Here is a 21525-nt window from a genome sequence, read left to right on the forward strand (position 1 = left end):
TTTTCGTCATTTTTCATCACCAGCATTTTTCGTCACCAGCATTTTTCGTCACCAGCATTTTTTCGTCACCAGCATTTTTCGTCACCAGCATTTTTTGTCATTTTTCGTCACCAGCATTTTTCGTCATTTTCCGTCACCAGCATTTTTTCGTCACCAGCATTTTTCGTCATTTTTCGTCACCAGCATTTTTCGTCACCAGCATTTTTTCGTCACCAGCATTTTTCGTCACCAGCATTTTTTGTCATTTTTCGTCACCAGCATTTTTTCGTCACCAGCATTTTTTGTCATTTTTCGTCACCAGCATTTTCTCGTCACCAGCATTTTTTTCGTCACCAGCATTTTTTTCGTCACCAGCATTTTTTTCGTCACCAGCATTTTTTTCGTCACCAGCATTTTTCGTCATCTTTCGTCACCAGCATTTTTCGTCATTTTCCGGTCACCAGCATTTTTCGTCATCTTTCGTCACCAGCATTTTTCGTCATTTTCCGGTCACCAGCATTTTTTCGTCACCAGCATTTTTTGTCATTTTTCGTCACCAGCATTTTTTCGTCACCAGCATTTTTTGTCATTTTTCGTCACCAGCATTTTCTCTTCACCAGCATTTTTCGTCATTTTTTTCACCAGCATTTTTTTCGTCACCAGCATTTTTTTCGTCACCAGCATTTTTTTCGTCACTAGCATTTTTTGTCATTTTTCGTCACCAGCATTTTTCGTAATTTTTCGTCACCAGCATTTTTTCGTCACCAGTATTTTCCGTCATTTTTCGTCACCAGCATTTTTTCGTCACCAGCATTTTTCGTCATTTTTCGTCACCAGCACTTTTTTCGTCACCAGCATTTTTTGTCATTTTTCGTCATCAGCATTTTCTCGTCACCAGCATTTTTTGTCATTTTTCGTCACCAGCATTTTTTCGTCACCAGCATTTTTTGTCATTTTTCGTCACCAGCATTTTTTCGTCACCAGCATTTTTCGTCATTTTTCGTCACCAGCATTTTTTTGTCACCAGCATTTTTCGTCATTTTTCGTCACCAGCATTTTTCGTCACCAGCATTTTTCGTCACCAGCATTTTTTCGTAATTTTTCGTCACCAGCATTTTTCGTCACCAGCATTTTTCGTCACCAGCATTTTTCGTCATTTTTCATCACCAGCATTTTTCGTCACCAGCATTTTTTCGTCACCAGCATTTTTCGTCATTCCTCGTCACCAGCATTTTTTGTCAACAGCATTTTTTCGTCACCAGCATTTTTCGTCACCAGCATTTTTTGTCATTTTTCGTCACCAGCATTTTTCGTCATTTTTCGTCACCAGCATTTTTCGTCACCAGCATTTTTTCGTCACCAGCATTTTTCGTCACCAGCATTTTTTGTCATTTTTCGTCACCAGCATTTTTTCGTCACCAGCATTTTTTGTCATTTTTCGTCACCAGCATTTTCTCGTCACCAGCATTTTTTTCGTCACCAGCATTTTTTGTCATTTTTCATCACCAGCATTTTTTCGTCACCAGCATTTTTCGTCATTTTTCGTCACCAGCATTTTTCGTCATTTTCCGGTCACCAGCATTTTTTCGTCACCAGCATTTTTTGTCATTTTTCGTCACCAGCATTTTTTCGTCACCAGCATTTTTTCGTCACCAGCATTTTTTGTCATTTTTCGTCACCAGCATTTTCTCGTCACCAGCATTTTTTTCCGTCACCAGCATTTTTTTCGTCACCAGCATTTTTTTCGTCACCAGCATTTTTTGTCATTTTTCGTCACCAGCATTTTTCGTCATTTTTCGTAACCAGCATTTTTTCGTCACCAGCATTTTTCGTCATTTTTCGTCACCAGCATTTTTGGTCATTTTTCATCACCAGCATTTTTCGTCACCAGCATTTTTTCGTCACCAGCATTTTTCGTCATTTTTCATCACCAGCATTTTTCGTCACCAGCATTTTTTCGTCACCAGCATTTTTCGTCATTCCTCGTCACCAGCATTTTTCGTCACCAGCATTTTTTCGTCACCAGCATTTTTCGTCACCAGCATTTTTTGTCATTTTTCGTCACCAGCATTTTTCGTCATTTTTCGTCACCAGCATTTTTCGTCACCAGCATTTTTTCGTCACCAGCATTTTTCGTCACCAGCATTTTTTGTCATTTTTCGTCACCAGCATTTTTTCGTCACCAGCATTTTTTTGTAATTTTTCGTCACCAGCATTTTCTCGTCACCAGCATTTTTTTCGTCACCAGCATTTTTTTCGTCACCAGCATTTTTTGTCATTTTTCGTCACCAGCATTTTTTCGTCACCAGCATTTTTCGTCATTTTTCGTCACCAGCATTTTTCGTCATTTTCCGGTCACCAGCATTTTTTCGTCACCAGCATTTTTTGTCATTTTTCGTCACCAGCATTTTTTCGTCACCAGCATTTTTTCGTCACCAGCATTTTTTGTCATTTTTCGTCACCAGCATTTTCTCGTCACCAGCATTTTTTTCCGTCACCAGCATTTTTTTCGTCACCAGCATTTTTTTCGTCACCAGCATTTTTTGTCATTTTTCGTCACCAGCATTTTTCGTCATTTTTCGTAACCAGCATTTTTTCGTCACCAGCATTTTTCGTCATTTTTCGTCACCAGCATTTTTGGTCATTTTTCATCACCAGCATTTTTCGTCACCAGCATTTTTTCGTCACCAGCATTTTTCGTCATTCCTCGTCACCAGCATTTTTCGTCACCATTATTTTTTCGTCACCATCATTTTTCGTCACCAGCATCTTTTGTCATTTTTCGTCACCAGCATTTTTTCGTCACCAGCATTTTTTTCGTCACCAGCATTTTTCGTCATTTTTCGTCACCAGCATTTTTCGTCATTTTTCGTCACCAGCATTTTTTCGTCACCAGCATTTTTTCGTCACCAGCATTTTTCGGCATTTTTCGTCACCAGCATTTTTTCGTCACCAGCATTTTTCGTCACCAGCATTTTTCGTCACCAGCATTTTTTCGTCACCAGCATTTTTTGTTATTTTTCGTCACTAGCATTTTTTTGTCACCAGCATTTTTCGTCATTTTTCGTTACCAGCATTTTTTCGTCACCAGCATTTTTCGTCATTTTTCGTCACCAGCATTTTTTGTCATTTTTCGTCACCAGCACTTTCTCGTCACCAGCATTTTTTTCGTCACCAGCATTTTTTTCGTCACCAGCATTTTTTGTCATTTTTCGTCACCAGCATTTTTCGTCATTTTTCGTAACCAGCATTTTTTCGTCACCAGCATTTTTTCGTCACCAGCATTTTTCGTCACCAGCATTTTTTGTCATTTTTCGTCACCAGCATTTTTCGTCACCAGCATTTTTTGTCATTTTTCGTCACCAGCATTTTTTCGTCACCAGCATTTTTTGTCATTTTTCGTCACCAGCATTTTCTCGTCACCAGCATTTTTTTCGTCACCAGCATTTTTTTCGTCACCAGCATTTTTTGTCATTTTTCGTCACCAGCATTTTTTCGTCACCAGCATTTTTCGTCATTTTTCGTCACCAGCATTTTTCGTCATTTTCCGGTCACCAGCATTTTTTCGTCACCAGCATTTTTTGTCATTTTTTGTCACCAGCATTTTTTCGTCACCAGCATTTTTTCGTCACCAGCATTTTTTGTCATTTACCGTCACCAGCATTTTTTCGTCACCAGCATTTTTCGTCATTTTTCGTCACCAGCATTTTTCGTCACCAGCATTTTTTCGTCACCAGCATTTTTCGTCATTTTTCGTCACCAGCATTTTTTCGTCACCAGCATTTTTCGTTATTTTTCGTCACCAGCATTTTTTCGTCACTAGCATTTTTCGTCATTTTTCGTCACCAGCATTTTTTCGTCACCAGCATTTTTCGTCATTTTTCGTCACCAGCATTTTTTCGTCACCAGCATTTTTCGTTATTTTTCGTCACCAGCATTTTTTCGTCACTAGCATTTTTCGTCATTTTTCGTCACCAGCATTTTTTCGTCACCAGCATTTTTCGTCATTTTTCGTCACCAGCATTTTTTCGTCACCAGCATTTTTCGTCACCAGCATTTTTTCGTCACCAGCATTTTTCGTCATTTTCCGTCACCAGCATTTTTTCGTCACCAGCATTTTTCGTCATTTTTCGTCACCAGCATTTTTCGTCACCAGCATTTTTCGTCACCAGCATTTTTTCGTCACCAGCATTTTTCGTCACCAGCATTTTTCGTCATTTTTCGTCACCAGCATTTTTCGTCATTTTTCGTCACCAGCATTTTTCGTCATTTTCCGTCACCAGCATTTTTTCGTCACCAGCATTTTTCGTCATTTTTCGTCACCAGCATTTTTCGTCATTTTTCGTAACCAGCATTTTTTCGTCACCAGCATTTTTTGACATTTTTCGTCACCAGCATTTTCTCGTCACCAGCATTTTTCGTCACCAGCATTTTTCGTCATTTTTCGTAACCAGCATTTTTTTGTCACCAGCATTTTTTGTCATTTTTCGTCACCAGCATTTTCTCGTCACCAGCATTTTTTGTCATTTTTCGTCACCAGCATTCTTTCGTCACCAGCATTTTTCGTCATTTTTCGTCACCAGCATTTTTTCGTCACCAGCATTTTTCGTCATTTACCGTCACCAGCATTTTTTCGTCACCAGCATTTTTTGTCATTTTTCGTCACCAGCATTTTTGCGTCACCAGCATTTTTCGTCATTTTTCGTCACCAGCATTTTTCGTCACCAGCATTTTTTCGTCACCAGCATTTTTCGTCATTTTTCGTCACCAGCATTTTTTCGTCACCAGCATTTTTCGTTATTTTTCGTCACCAGCATTTTTTCGTCACCAGCATTTTTCGTCATTTTTCGTCACCAGCATTTTTTCGTCACCAGCATTTTTCGTCATTTTTCGTCACCAGCATTTTTTTGTCACCACCTTTTTTCGTCATTTTTCGTCACCAGCATTTTTTCGTCACCAGCATTTTTCGTCACCAGCATTTTTTCGTCACCAGCATTTTTCGTCATTTTCCGTCACCAGCATTTTTTTGTCACCAGCATTTTTCGTCATTTTTCGTCACCAGCATTTTTCGTCACCAGCATTTTTCGTCACCAGCATTTTTTCGTCACTAGCATTTTTCGTCACCAGCATTTTTCGTCATTTTTCGTCACCAGCATTTTTTCGTCACCAGCATTTTTCGTCATTTTTCGCCACCAGCATTTTTCGTCATTTTCCGTCACCAGCATTTTTTCGTCACCAGCATTTTTCGTCATTTTTCGTCACCAGCATTTTTCGTCATTTTTCGTCACCAGCATTTTTCGTCACCAGCATTTTTCGTCACCAGCATTTTTTCGTAATTTTTCGTCACCAGCATTTTTCGTCATTTTTCGTCACCAGCATTTTTTCGTCGCCATCATTTTTCGTCATTTTTCGTCACCAGCATTTTTCGTCATTTTCCGTCACCAGCATTTTTTCGTCACCAGCATTTTTCGTCATTTTTGTCACCAGCATTTTTTCGTCACCAGCATTTTTCGTCATTTTTCATCACCAGCATTTTTCGTCACCAGCATTTTTTCGTCACCAGCATTTTTCGTCATTTTTCGTCATCAGCATTTTTTGTCACCAGCATTTTTTCGTCACCAGCATTTTTCGTCACCAGCATTCTTTGTCATTTTTCGTCACCAGCATTTTTTCGTCACCAGCATTTTTCGTCATTTTTGGTCACCAGCATTTTTCGTCATTTTTCGTAACCAGCATTTTTTCGTCACCAGCATTTTTTGTCATTTTTCGTCACCAGCATTTTCTTGTCACCAGCATTTTTTGTCATTTTTCGTCACCAGCATTTTTCGTCATTTTTCGTCACCAGCATTTTTTCGTCACCAGCATTTTTCGTCATTTTTCGTCACCAGCATTTTTCTGGACTTAGTAATTTTTTTTCCGTTTCTTTAGTGACACTACCGAACGAAAAAAAAAAAGTTCCCCCAAAAACCTGTTAGGAGTACGTTTCAGGCAATTTAAAGTTGATTGGTAGTGACTTTTTTTTTGGTCCCTAACATTCATCGAGCTCTGGACTTAGTAATTTTTTTTCCGTTTCGGTAATGATACTACCGAAACGAAAAAAAAATTGTTCCCCCAAAAACCTGTTAGGAGTACGTTTCAAGCAATTTAAAGTTGATTGATAGTGACTTTTTTTTTGGTCCCTAACATTCATCGAGCTCTGGAAATTTTTCGTCACCAGCATTTTTTGTCATTTTTCGTCACCAGCATTTTTTCGTCACCAGCATTTTTCGTCATTATTCGTCACCAGCATTTTTTCGTCACCAGCATTTTTCGTCATTTTTCGTCACCAGCATTTTTCGTCACCAGCATTTTTCGTCACCAGCATTTTTCGTCACCAGCATTTTTCGTCATTTTTCGTCACCAGCATTTTTTCGTCACCAGCATTTTTCGTCACCAGCATTTTTCGTCATTTTTCGTCACCAGCTTTTTTTCGTCACCAGCATTTTTCGTCATTTTTCGTCACCAGCATTTTTTCGTCACCAGCATTTTTCGTCATTTTTCGTCACCAGCATTTTTCGTCACCAGCATTTTTTCGTCACCAGCATTTTTCGTCATTTTTCGTCATCAGCATTTTTCGTCACCAGCATTTTTTCGTCACCAGCATTTTTCGTCAGCAGCATTTTTTGCCATTTTTCGTCACCAGCATTTTTTCGTCACCAGCATTTTTCGTAATTTTTGGTCACCAGCATTTTTCGTCATTTTTCGTCACCAGCATTTTTTGTCATTTTTCGTCACCAGCATTTTCTCGTCACCAGCATTTTTTGTCATTTTTCGTCACCAGCATTTTTTCGTCACCAGCATTTTTCGTCATTTTTCGTCACCAGCATTTTTTTGTCACCAGCATTTTTCGTCATTTTTCGTCACCAGCATTTTTCTGGACTTAGTAATTTTTTTTCCGTTTCGGTAGTGACACTACCGAACGAAAAAAAAAAGTTCCCCCAAAAACCTGTTAGGAGTACGTTTCAGGCAATTTAAAGTTGATTGGTAGTGACTTTTTTTTTGGTCCCTAACATTCATCGAGCTCTGGACTTAGTAATTTTTTTTCCGTTTCGGTAATGATACTACCGAAACGAAAAAAAAATTGTTCCCCCAAAAACCTGTTAGGAGTACGTTTCAAGCAATTTAAAGTTGATTGATAGTGACTTTTTTTTTGGTCCCTAACATTCATCGAGCTCTGGAAATTTTTCGTCATTTTTCGTCACCAGCATTTTTTCTCATTTTTCGTCACCAGCATTTTTTCGTCACCAGCATTTTTCGTCATTATTCGTCACCAGCATTTTTTCGTCACCATCATTTTTCGTCATTTTTCGTCACCAGTATTTTTCGTCACCAGCATTTTTTCGTCACCAGTATTTTTCGTCATTTTTCGTCACCAGCATTTTTTCGTCACCAGCATTTTTCGTCATTTTTCGTCACCAGCATTTTTCGTCATTTTTCGTCACCAGCATTTTTTCGTCACCAGCATTTTTCGTCATTTTCCGTCACCAGCATTTTTTCGTCACCAGCATTTTTCGTCATTTTTCGTCACCAGCATTTTTTCGTCACCAGCATTTTTCGTCATTTTTCGTCACCAGCATTTTTTCGTCACCAGCATTTTTCGTCATTTACCGTCACCAGCATTTTTTCGTCACCAGCATTTTTTGTCATTTTTCGTCACCAGCATTTTTGCGTCACCAGCATTTTTCGTCATCAGCATTTTTTGTCACCAGCATTTTTTTGTCACCAGCATTTTTCGTCATTTTTCGTCACCAGCATTTTTTCGTCACCAGCATTTTTCGTCATTTTTCGTCACCAGCATTTTTTCGTCACCAGCATTTTTCGTCATTTTTTGTCACCAGCATTTTTTGTCATTTTTCGTCACCAGCGTGTGACACTGCCGGTAGTGTCACTACCGAAACGGGGAAAAAAAATCACAAAAAAGTCACTACCAATCAACTTTAAGTTGCCTGAAACGTACTCCTAACAGGTTTTTGGGGGAACAATTTTTTTTCCGTTTCGGTAGTGTCACTACCGAAACGGAAAAAAAAAATCACAAAAAAGTCACTACCAATCAACTTTAAATTGCCTGAAACGTACTCCTAACAGGTTTTTGGGGGAACAATCTTTTTTTCGTTTCGGTAGTGTCACTACCGAAACGGAAAAAAAATTACTAAGTCCAGAGCTCGATGAATGTTAGGGACCAAAAAAAAGTCACTACCAATCAACTTTAAATTGCCTGAAACGTACTCCTAACAGGTTTTTGGGGGAACATTTTTTTTTCCGTTTCGGTAGTGTCACTACCGAAACGGAAACAAAATTACTAAGTCCAGAGCTCGATGAATGTTAGGGACCAAAAAAAAAGTCACTACCAATCAACTTTAAATTGCCTGAAACGTACTCCTAACAGGTTTTTGGGGGAACACTTTTTTTTTTCGTTTCGGTAGTGTCACTACCGAAACGGAAAAAAAATTACTAAGTCCAGAGCTCGATGAATGTTACGGACCGAAAAAAAAAGTCATTACCAATCAACTTTAAATTGCCTGAAACGTACTCCTAAAAGGTTGTTGGGGGAACAATTTTTTTTTCGTTTCGGTAGTGTCACTACCGAAACGGTAAAAAAATGACTAAGTCCAGAGCTCGATGAATGTTAGGGACCAAAAAAAAAGTCACTACCAATCAACTTTAAATTGCCTGAAACGTACTCCTAACAGGTTTTTGGGGAACAATCTTTTTTTCGTTTCGGTAGTGTCACTACCGAAACGGTAAAAAAATTACTAAGTCCAGAGCTCGATGAATGTTAGGGACCAAAAAAAAAGTCACTACCAATCAACTTTAAATTGCCTGAAACGTACTCCTAACAGGTTTTTGGGGGAAACATTTTTGGTAGCACTTTACAATAATGACCCGTTATAAAGCATTTATAAACTTTTATACAAAAGTACAAAAGTAGTTTGTAGACTATTAACAAATCATTAACAACCTGTTTGTTGACATTCGTAAATGATTACTAAAACCTTTATAACTACAGTTACAAATCATTTGTAAAGTATTAGTAAGTAGTGAACTATTCATGAATAAGCCATTTATATACATCTGTAAAAGATTATTAAATCATTTGTAACGACCCATTCTAAAGCATTTATAAACGTTTAGAAGCAGTTTGTAGACTATTAACAAATCATTAACAACCTGTTTATTGACATTCATAAATTATTACTAAAACCTTTATAACTACGGTTACAAATCATCTATAAAGGTATTAGTAACTATTCATGAATAAGCCATGTATAATACATCTGTAAATGATTATTAAATAATTTGTAACTGATGTTACATAATATATACAAGCTATTGGTAGCTTGTTCATGTTTAACATATGCTTTGTTAAACATTCCTAAAGTATCTATAAATCCTTAGTACATGTTATTATGTGCCCTATAGTAAAGTGAAGACAGTTCATCATTTACAACTGTCTGTTAATGTGTTTGTTCATGTTTAACATGCTTTGTAAAACATTCCTAAAATATCTATAAATCCTTTGTACATGTTATTATGTGCCCTACAGTAAAGTGAAGACAGTTCATCATTTATGACTGTCTGTTAATGTGGACTTTCTCCTTACCTGTTGCAAACTACCTGGCTTTCATGAATGCAGACACCAAACAATTACTAGAATTATCCTTCATGTTAAGCAAATGATGCGTAAGACATTAGTAAAGAGTATGTAAACCATTTGTGGTGTTAGGAACCCAAAACGTCACTACAAAGTACTACCAATCAACTCTAAATTGCCTGAAACATACTCCTAACAGGTTTTTGGGGGGACGATTTTGGCCTCCACACTTAGTGATTATTTCGGATTTAACTTTCGTTTCGGTGGTGACCAACTTTCGTTTCGGTAGTTTGATTACAAAATGTAAGTTGTGTAAAAAATAATCTGACTATACTAAGTTGTTATTTGTTTGTTTAAGTCAGGCTATACTCTACTCAGAGTCATAAGTTTACAAAATGTACTAAAGTACAGTGAACGTCTGTGCGGTTTGTCTTCATCACTGAAAATAACGTACATGTAAACTGATGTCAAGTGCAGTTGGGTTGAAGAAACACAACCATTTCACTCCTAATAATACCTATTTGATTTGACATCCTGACTTGCTGCTGTAACTGAGGCTTGAACCTGTTACCTGTGGCTCACTGGTCAGTGACTCTATCCATTCACCTACGGCTGTTTCCTTGGAATCTGTGGTTCTGAAACGTTTTGTTGTCAACCCCCCAAATTGACATGTATTTGGGCAGTGGACCCCAATGTGAAAAGATGTAGTGTCAGGGCCCCCCATGAAAAAGATTTATATTTATGCTGTAACACATTTTTTTAAAGTTATTTGTCTTGTTTGTTGTTCAAGTCAAAGCACCAGGAAGGCTGTACTTGTCAGCCATCTGTTAGCTCAATGGGTTGAGACGCAGTATTCATGGTCCAGAGGCCATGAGTTCAAATCCCATTGATGTCTTTCCTATGATTCTTTCCTTTGCAGACTGGCTTCCAGAAGATCAACTGAAAACTACCAGGAAGGCTATATTTGTCATCCAACTGTTAGCTCAATGGGTTGAGACGCAGTATACGTGATCCAGAGGCCATGAGTTCAAATCCCATTGATGTCTTTCCTATGATTCTTTCCTTTGCAGACTGGCTTCCAGAAGGTCAACTGAAAACTACCAGGAAGGCTGCACTTGTCAGCCATCTGTTAGCTCAATGGGTTGAGACGCAGTATTCGTGATCCAGAGGCCATGAGTTCAAATCCCATTGATGTCTTTCCTATGATTCTTTCCTTTGCAGACTGGCTTCCAGAAGATCAACTGAAAACTACCAGGAAGGCTGTACCTGTTAGCTCAATGGGTTGAGACGCAGTATTCATGATCCAGAGGCCATGAGTTCAAATCCCATTGATGTCTTTCCTATGATTCTTTCCTTTGCAGACTGGCTTCCAGAAGATCAACTGAAAACTACCAGGAAGGCTGTACTTGTCAGCCATCTGTTAGCTCATTGGGTTGAGACGCAGTATACATGATCCAGAGGCCATGAGTTCAAATCCCACTGGCGTCTTTACTGTGATGCTTTCCTTTGCAGACTAACTTCTAGAAAAACAAGTTAAAACCACCAGGAAACCTGTAACTCTCAGCCAACAGCTTAGCTCAGCTGGTAGAGCGTATGTCCAATAACATGACTTGACTTGACTTGACTTGAGTAGGTTCGATTCCCACTCGAGTCAAGTGTCCCCGGTAACTTGGGGCAAAGGATAAATTGACTGATATCCTTAGTGATGCTTTCCTTTGCAGACTAACTTCTAGAAAAACAAGTTAAAACCACCAGGAAACCTGTAACTCTCAGCCAACAGCTTAGCTCAGCTGGTAGAGCGTATGTCCAATAACATGACTTGACTTGACTTGACTTGAGTAGGTTCGATTCCCACTCGAGTCAAGTGTCCCCGGTAACTTGGGGCAAAGGATAAATTGACTGATATCCTTAGTGATGCTTCCCTTTGCAGACTAACTTCTAGAAAAACAAGTTAAAACCACCAGAAAACCTATAACTCTCAGCCAACAGCATACCTGGGACACTCGAGTCAAGTGTCCCAGGTAACTTTATCCGTTGCCCCAAGTTACCGGGGACACTTGCCTCGAGTGGGAATCTAACCCACTCAAGTCAAGTCAAGTCATGTTATTGGACAGACGCTCTACCAGTTGAGCTATGCTGTTGGCTGAGAGTTACAGGTTTCCTGGTGGTTTTAACTTGTTTTTCAAGAAGTTATTCTGCAAAGGGAAGCATCACGAAGAATATCAGTCAATGTATCCGTTGCCCCAAGTTACCGGGGACACATGACTAAGAGTGGGAATCGAACCCACTCAAGTCAGGTCAAGTCATGTTATTGGACAGACGCTCTACCAGTTGAGCTAAGCTGTTGGCTGATAGTTACAGGTTTCCTGGTGGTTTTAACTTGTTTTTCTAGAAGTTAGTCTGCAAAGGAAAGCATCACAGTAAAGACACCAGTGGGATTTGAACTCATGGCCTCTGGATCATGTATACTGCGTCTCAACCCATTGAGCTAACAGATGGCTGACAAGTACAGCCTTCCTGGTAGTTTTCAGTTGATCTTCTGGAAGTCAGTCTGCAAAGGAAAGAATCATAGGAAAGACATCAACGGGATTTGAACTCATGGCCTCTGGATCATGAATACTGCGTCTCAACCCATTGAGCTAACAGATGGCTGACAAGTACAGCCTTCCTGGTAGTTTTCAGTTGATCTTCTGGAAGCCAGTCTGCAAAGGAAAGAATCATAGGAAAGATATCAATGGGATTTGAACTCATGGCCTCTGGATCACGTATACTGCGTCTCAACCCATTGAGCTAACAGTTGGATGACAAATATAGCCTTCCTGGTAGTTTTCAGTTGATCTTCTGGAAGCCAGTCTGCAAAGGAAAGAATCATAGGAAAGACATCAATGGGATTTGAACTCATGGCCTCTGGATCACGAATACTGCGTCTCAACCCATTGAGCTAACAGATGGCTGACAAGTACAGCCTTCCTGGTGCTTTGACTTGAACAACAAACAAGACAAATAACTTTAAAAAAAATGTGTTACAGCATAAATATAAATCTTTTTCATGGGGGGCCCTGACACTACATCTTTTCACATTGGGGTCCACTGCCCAAATACATGTCAATTTGGGGGGTTGACAACAAAACGTTTCAGAACCACAGATTCCAAGGAAACAGCTGTAGGTGAATGGATAGAGTCACTGACTAGTGAGCCGCAGGTAACAGGTTCAAGCCTCAGTTACAGCAGCAAGTCAGGATGTCAAATCAAATAGGTACTATTAGGAGTGAAATGGTTGTGTTTCTTCACCCCAACTGCACATGACATCAGTTTACATGTACGTTATTTTCAGTGATGAAGACAAACCGCACAGACGTTCACTGTACTTTAGTGCATTTTGTAAACGTATGACTCTGAGTAGAGTATAGCCTGACTTAAACAAATAACAACTTAGTATAGTCAGATTATTTTTTACACAACTTACATTTTGTAATCAAACTACCGAAACGAAAGTTGGTCACCACCGAAACGAAAGTTAAATCCGAAATAATCACTAAGTGTGGAGGCCAAAATCGTCCCCCCAAAAACCTGTTAGGAGTACGTTTCAGGCAATTTAGAGTTGATTGGTAGTACTTTGTAGTGACTTTTTTGGTTCCTAACACCACAAATGGTTTACATACTCTTTACGAATGTCTTACGCATCATTTGCTTAACATGAATGATAATTGTTTGGTGTCTGCATTCATGAAAGCCAGGTAGTTTGCAACAGGTAAGGAGAAAGTCCACATTAACAGACAGTCATAAATGATGAACTGTCTTCACTTTACTGTAGGGCACATAATAACATGTACAAAGGATTTATAGATATTTTAGGAATGTTTTACAAAGCATGTTAAACATGAACAAACACATTAACAGACAGTTGTAAATGATGAACTGTCTTCACTTTACTATAGGGCACATAATAACATGTACTAAGGATTTATAGATACTTTAGGAATGTTTAACAAAGCATATGTTAAACATGAACAAGCTACCAATAGCTTGTATATATTATGTAACATCAGTTACAAATGATTTAATAATCATTTACAGATGTATTATACATGGCTTATTCATGAATAGTTACTAATACCTTTATAGATGATTTGTAACCGTAGTTATAAAGGTTTTAGTAATCATTTACGAATGTCAATATACAGGTTGTTAATGATTTGTTAATAGTCTACAAACTACTTATAAATGTTTATAAATGCTTTATAACGGGTCATTATTGTAAAGTGCTACCGAGAAATCTGTTAGATATCAACAACAACAACCTGCCATTGGAGAGAGATCTGTTTCTGAACAAATATAACAACCTCACCCTGGAGAGAAATCTGTTAGAAAGAGAAGTAAAGCAGCTTAAGAAAGAGGCAGCAGGGCCGGCCATAGGCTTTTCGTGGCCCTGGGGCACCCCCCTCAAAAGACCCCCATTATAAAATCATTATGTCATGAGATAACTTTTTTAATTGAATATTAAAATGATAGCGCTAGTTGTTGGATTTTTTTATTTATTTATGTGCCCCCCCCCCCTAGTGGTTGTGGCCCTAAGCGACCGCTTATATTGCTTTTAGCAGCGGCCGGCCCTGATGAGAAGGGTCGAAAACCACTGATAGTAGAAGCAGGAGGGTACTGAGGAGATGCGCCATGTGTTAGGTTTAACTCAGAGAGAACTCACAGGGCTGGTACATCAGTCACACATTTTATTGTTTGATCAGATCATAATTTTTTCAGTGTGTCTCGGGCTCCAAGTTTATCATCACATACATCTAGGGATGGGATGATATGAAAATGACAGGTCACGATAATTGTGGCAGAAAATATGCTTACAACTTAAAATGACACTTTTATTAACCACATGAACCCCCGGAATCCCTATTCTGGGGGGAACGTTTCGATCCGCCAGAAATGTGCAGATCTACAAGCTCACAACGTATTGCAACGCAACACGTTGTGAGCTTGAATATCGCCTATTTTTGGCAAATCTATTTGTATTAAAAGTGGGGGTGTTTCATAGAGCAGTTCGTTAGCCAGCTAACATCACAGCAAATGTCACATTAGTTTCATATCAGCATCATCTTAAAAACCCAAAAGCATTGAGAAGAACAGTAACGGAAGATTCTAACAGAAATAAATTGTGAACTTACATGGCAGTCCTGATAAATAACCCTCCCCCAGCTCTAGCATTGTTATAAACTTAAATACAGTATGAGGATAGAGATGTATCTCTTCACCCCCTCAAAACCTCCACTATGTGGATCTCTCTGGGCACAAAACACACAGCCTGACTACAAAGTGCTTTACATTTGTAAATGCATGCAGTTATCAAGTTAAACCACGGTTACTGCAATGTCCTGTCCATCCATTACATGAATGCAGACAGCCTCTCATTGGGATAAAACTGAAATTCTTTTAGCAAGAGTTGAAAGTTGGAATTCCCTCAACCGGAAGGCACTCTCTGAGAGTTAGAAATTTGCCATAGGGCTGGTGTATTCTTTCTTGAAAAAAATAAAAATAAAATCATAATAATTTGGTAGTAAATCATGCACTTCTTCACACATTACAGAAGCCTTCTTCAGACGTCTCAAATGATGCTCGAAATGACGCGGAACCCGATTAACAGATGAGTGCAAACTCTAGATACGCCTCTCTGAAAGCATCCTCGTTGTGTATTTGGGACATTAAAAAAAATATTTAAAAAATGTGTCTGTCTCTGAGGGAGACAAAAGCATCCACTCTCTGATTTTCTAATAATATTATGATATGAGCATCCACACTGATGAATGATAATGTTCTGTAAACATGTCTTGATTCTTGTAGAACATGAAACCCTGTATATTCAGATGGATTTTGATGGGATGCCACTTTCTATCATTCACCAAATCCCTCTGAAAGGGATCCCAACGATATGGCTCACCACTGTCGTTGTGGTTGTGGTGTGTGGTGTGGATCCACTTGAGATGGAACGATTATAAAACAAAATACAATATATTTGTATTCATCGTTGTAGCTCTTGGTTCTTGGTGTGGACAGCTCTCGACTCTAATGACTTCCTGAAGAAACGCACCTGAAGGGCCTTTTGTAGAGCGCCTGACTAATCAGGCAGTAATGCCTGATTCACACATGGCTGTCACGCTGCAACGTGATGTGAGCTTGTAGATCGGCTGTCAGTGCAAACTAAGTATAAATCGCCCGTTAACTCATTAACCACCAGAGTAACACAACGTCTATAGCCGACCTTGCCAGCGATCGCGTGATTTTCTGCTACAGTGGGAGTCAAATGGTGACTCATAGGTTAGCAAAGAGTTTAAAAACTGAAAACACACACCATGCGTCAAAAGACGTCATTGGCGGTGTGGGCTTTGGATTGACATACGTCAAAACACGTCATTAGCAGTCAATGAGTTAAGTGTGACATGGTGGATGGAATGACTGCATGGGTCATGATGCGTGCATTAAATACGGATAACAGAACAAATGTTGGGAGGTTTGGTAAAATATTGACAGGGGAAAAAAGAAAGACCACCACCATTCCTAATATCCGTGTGCTCAGAGGAGCTAGCTACAAAAGCTACCATAACCGTGACCTGTATCACTCTAACCTGAGTAGACTGAGTATGTTATTGATTTCTGTGAGCATGAGTCAGCTGCTGTGGTATTCATGCAGTTGTTCTTTCAGCATCTGGAAAGGAAATTGAAAGGTACTTGGAGGTAATCAGTATGCCACAAAAACCCACTTTCAACATCACTCTGGGACAGCTCAACCTTAGATTAGCTGAAAAACATTATTGGCTTTTGGGAAGCCGGAAATGAGAGAGGCAGGCTCTCTCTCTAAACAACCACGTCATCGAGGAACGAGTTTGATGAGTCAAAGGCTAAGTGTGGCGTCAGAAGGCTTGTCTGAACCAAATTATCTTTATTGTCATTGTCTGTAAATACGAACCCTTGATCCCTGGAAAGGTCACTGTTGGCCCTTCCGATGTGTCCACAAAACCAGGCTCCCGGGCCTTATTGATTTCTCAGAGAGATTGCTTATCTCATGATAACATGGATGAGTATGGTCCTGCCTTCATCTTGCTTTGTGAGGCTTAGTAGCTCCCTAATGTATGGTGGATCCTTGCTCTGTAATACTTCAGTCTTCGTGGTTGTGATGTTTTCGGTATTGGCCTGCAGTAGGATCTCCATTCTGCCTGACGTTTCACTCCACTGTGCATAGAAAAGTTCCTTTCACTTATCGTTCAGTGCAGAGGTTGGCTATCTATAATTGATTCTCTCTCTCTCTCGTTATGAGTCATGTCCAAGGTGACGGTCACTGATTAGCCCTGGAAAGCGTGGATATCATCCACACTGAAACCCTGCTGCTTTACCAATCTGTGTAGAGGAGAAAAACACAGTGGGTAAGAGATCAGGGGGTTAAAGATAAATCAAAAATCAATTGTAGTTGATCTGTCAGAAAAAGAAAAGAAAAAAACTGGAATGGTCTAGGTAAGATTAGCATCACTTTGCTGGTGCCTGAAAATGATTTGCATTTATATCGATTAATTTTGTATTTTGAAAAAAAAACAACCTTGCAACTCAGTATACTGTGAGGTGAATTATTGAAGTCACATCTGGAGTTATCCTTCAACAAAGTGAGCGTATTAAGAATACATTGTGAAATGTTACAATTTCACCCTGGCATTGCTAGAAAAAGATTTGACCGAGTTTTTACACATAAAGTATCTTAGTGGCATTGAGTTTGTGCTTGTTGATCTGTAATGCTTCACCTCATTTCCAATGGGAACCACTCAAACCAAAACCTCACAACACATAGCAACGCAACACGTTGTGAGCTTGTAGATCGCCTATTTTTGGCAAATCTATTTGTATGGGGCAATTAAAAGTGGGGTTGTTTCATAGAGCGGTTTGTTAGCCAGCTAACATCACAGCAAATGTCACATTAAATTCATATCAGCATCATCTTAAAAATCCAATAGCATTGAGAAGAACAGTAACGGAACAGTAACGGAAGATAAAACCTCACTTGAGGGCAGAGCTGTTAGCCCTACAACTTCTTTTATCCATGTTTCTGGACAAGGACTTCCGTCGATATAACGGCAAATATGCTTATTCAGTTTGACCACTTCAAAAAGGTCTAATCTTAACTCATTCAGTGCCAAGTAAATAAATAAATAATTGCCAATAGTGCCAGCAACGTTTCGTATTTCTTACCTTTCCAAGAAGTCACAGAATATTTATTTCCCGTACGATCGATCCCCTGATTGTTGCTAAACATGGAGGTTTTCTCTGTGCTTCCGCGAAAAATGTTCGACCCTCCGTTCGCTAGTTATTGGCCGTTGAACATAGCATGTCTCACCAAAAAAAATGCAGAGGAAAACACAGGAGGCGAGATACACCACTGAAATGGTGTATCATACGTTAGCCGAGAGCGCCATCTAGCATAAACACTGGAAACACGGTTTGGACGTGTTACATGTCATTGACACTTAAAGAGTTAAAATAACTGAAAATAGACGATCTACAAGCTCTCAGACGCATTGAGAGTTTGTAGATCGGCTATTTTCCCTGCGCAACATGCTTCCATAGAAGACATGCTGGCTTCTATTGACTCCAAAATGACTGACATCAAGTCGTGGCGACAGAGAACTTTAATCCATGTAATAATACACACCCTTCCGTCAGCTCCGTAAAGGCAGTGGGACCGCACACACACACGTAGCACTTCGAGTCCTCCGGCCTGTGGAGGAACTCGAGCAGCATGTCCTGTTCCACCCGGCCCGTCTTGCCCGTCCACGGGTCACACGCCTCCGACAGCACGTACTCCACCTGGAACCTGGAGGCACAAACAAACACAGGATGCTTGTTGCGTCTTTCCAATCTAAACAGAGACTGAATGTATACTGATTGCACTGTGAACACTGTCACTCTTCTTTCGCCTTGCACTGATTGTAATGGACACTTTCATTTGTTTTGGGGGGCGAGGATACGGTGAGGACGCTGCAAACTTAGTTTTTCTGCATATAGTCAGTGGTGGAAAAAGTACTCACATTTTTTACTTAAGTAAAAGTATCAATACTGCAATATAATAATGCAGTATAAGGGCGCGCTCCCACCGCACTTTTATTTTACCTCTGGGGCAGAATCTGCCAATGCTTTGTCAATGCAAATGCGTGGATTCACGCAAGAGCAGATTTTTCCGCTTGTCGCGCAGACCTTGCGTTTATCCGCTCTGCACGAAGAAGCATAAATCTGCTGGAGGCAAGAGCTGATTTCCCCCCTCTGTCCAATCGGGTGAGTCGAAGGCGGACCGTCCCAAGACTCAGAAAGCAACATGGTGCTCTCAGTGGACCAACTGGTTGTAGCTGTTGCATCTCACCCAGTACTTTATGATTTGTGCACTTGGGGTTCGTACATCTACATACACATTCAGATTTAAAATATAAAGTGCTTACCCTACGGCCACGGATTTTACAATCATGTACGGGCCCTCAGAAGTACCCGTATCTTCCGTATTGTTCAATAAAAAGCATTTTAATCGATTGGTGGCCATTTTCCCATAGAGTTATAATGTACCAACAGTGCAATACACCTCTCAACCGCTAGGGTCGCGCAGTTGAAAGCATACGGAGAAAATGACCACTGATTGGATTAAAATGCTTTTTATTGAACAATACGGAAGATACGGATATTTATGAGGACCTGTACATGATTGTAACATCCGTGGCCATGGCCAAGTATTTTATATTTTAAATTTGAATGTGTATGTAGATGTACAAACCCCAAGTGTGAAAGTGCAAAGACATTTTTTTGTCTAGTGGCTAGTGTCTAGTGGCGGTGCGGGCTACGGGGACGGTCTTGAATGTGAGTGACAGGTGCGTCACAGCGTTTTTTTAGAATCCGCTGGCTGCAAAAAACTGTGGCCGCGCACAACCTGCGTTTAACAGCAGCCAGCCAACTTTTGGTGAGAGCGCGCCCAAAGTCCGGAATTCTAAATTTATTTGAGTAAAAGTACAAAAGTACATCAACATGTACTTAAAGTACCAAAAGTAGAAAGTGCTCATCATGCAGAATGTCCCATTTCACAACTTTTCAAATGATAAAATGTATACAAATCTTTTGAAAATAGCAGATCTACAAGAGCTTGTGAGCTTGTAGATCGTCTATTTTCAAATGGTCAAAATGTTCGTATATAGGGCTGAAGTGGTTAATGTGTGTTTTGTAATAATAATCTAAATCTAAAAAGTAACTAAAGTTTAAAAAAAAGAATGAGTGGAGTAAAAGTACAATATTTGTCTCTGAGATGTAGTGGAGTAGAAGTAAAAGTACAGAAAATTGGTAATACTCCAGTAAAGTAAAAGTACCTCAAAATTGTACATTAATTGAGTAAATGTACTTAGTCACTTTACACCACTGCATATAGTGTAGATGGATAGTTGTATATTATTCTATACTGTTGTTCTGTATTGACGGTGCTTCCTATTGTTTTTCTTGCCTTTGTATTGCTGTATACGACAGCACTTTCCTTACTCTGTACCTGTAACTCTTAACTGCTGTGCTGCCTCTGGGCGAATTAAATTCCTCTTGGGATCAATAAAGGTATCTATCAATCTGAAGTGTTGGGTCATTCATAATACATTTTTGTAAGTTTGCAGCGCGGAAACAAAATGACGCTTCACCGGCCCGTTTCACTGTTTTAGCGCTCCTTCAACAGCCGCTGCATCTAAATGTCGGCGCTTTTCGCCGATAGTTGTCTGTCTTCTTTCACCCCCCCCCCCCCCCCCCCCCCCCCCCCCAAGGTTGGTGCCCTGTGCTTCAGCACCTAAAGCCCTTGCGTTAAGCCGGGGCTGGACCCTGTGCAGGGCTGGGTGTTTTTCTTTTCTTTTTTTTTAGCTTGGCTTGGCCGCGGCCTCAGACTGCCCAGCCCTTCTGGCATCGGCCAGAAGTGCCAGACCGTCCAATCCGGGCCTGTGCAAGGCTCAACAACAATCATTAAAGTGAGAAAATAGCCAGCACACAGTAAATGTCCTTTTCACATAGTTTATTTACTTCCCCACAGACAGCACAACGGACACGTTTCAACCTAACAGGTCTTCAGGTTAGGTTGAAACGGTGCGTAGGACAAGAAGTGCATATGTTCAGGGGATCTCTGATAATGACATCAAAGAAAAGGACCCACACACTGTCTGGAACTTGCAAAAAAAAGAAAAAAGCTCTTTATTCGACGTTTCGGTCTTTCTGTTTGTTAGGTTTTTTTTCTATCGATTAGTCACCCCATGGAGACTGAATTCATGGATATCTTTTTGTTTTTGTCGTATTCCTAAGCCAATATGTGGGCAGCGGTTCCGGTAGGAGACACAAAGGAGACTCTTTGTGTCTCCTACCGTAACTGCTGCCGGTCATCAAATTATTGGCTTAGGAATGCGACAAAAACAAAGAAATATCCATGAATCACCATCTACATGGTGTGACTCATAGATAGAAAAAAAGTTTTTTTTGGGTGAATTATCCTTTTAAATGTTTGGTGGTTGTTGTGCCCTGTATTGTCTGTCCTGATGAAGGTCTAACGACCGAAACATTGAATAAAGAGCAACATTTTTTGCATATTCCAGACAGTGTGCGGGTCCTTTTCTTTAATGTCATTATCAGAGATTTGAACAGGAAATGACACGTGTGGTGAGTCATTGAATAAAGAGCAACCTTTTTTTGCATATTCCAGACAGTGTGCGGGTCCTTTTCTTTAATATCATTATCAGAGATTTGAACAGGAAATGACACGTGCGGTGAGTCACTGAAAAGAGCATATCGTCGCTGTCAGCCAGAAACCTTGTATCTTCCAATTTAAACGTATGTTTTTTTTCATCATTTAATGCCCTACTTCTTCATACGAGAGT

General features: G+C 39.8%; 1 protein-coding gene across 2 annotated transcripts in view; it reads right to left on the minus strand.

The window, feature by feature from the left end:
• Positions 1-15156: 15156 nt before the first annotated feature.
• Positions 15157-21525, minus strand: part of cyb5r4 (cytochrome b5 reductase 4) — a 35153-nt gene continuing 28784 nt past the window's right edge. For both annotated transcript variants that reach the window (XM_084051392.1, XM_084051391.1), the window contains 2 exons: positions 18306-18467; positions 15157-17005 (listed from right to left, as the gene is read on the minus strand). In XM_084051392.1, the coding sequence (XP_083907518.1) occupies positions 16951-17005; positions 18306-18467 (217 nt within the window). In that variant the 3' untranslated portion in view covers positions 15157-16950. The remainder of the gene's footprint in view (positions 17006-18305; positions 18468-21525) is intronic.

Source organism: Gymnoscopelus microlampas (assembly GCF_963454915.1).
Source record: "Gymnoscopelus microlampas genome assembly, chromosome: 3".
Taxonomy (NCBI): Eukaryota; Metazoa; Chordata; class Actinopteri; order Myctophiformes; family Myctophidae; genus Gymnoscopelus; species Gymnoscopelus microlampas.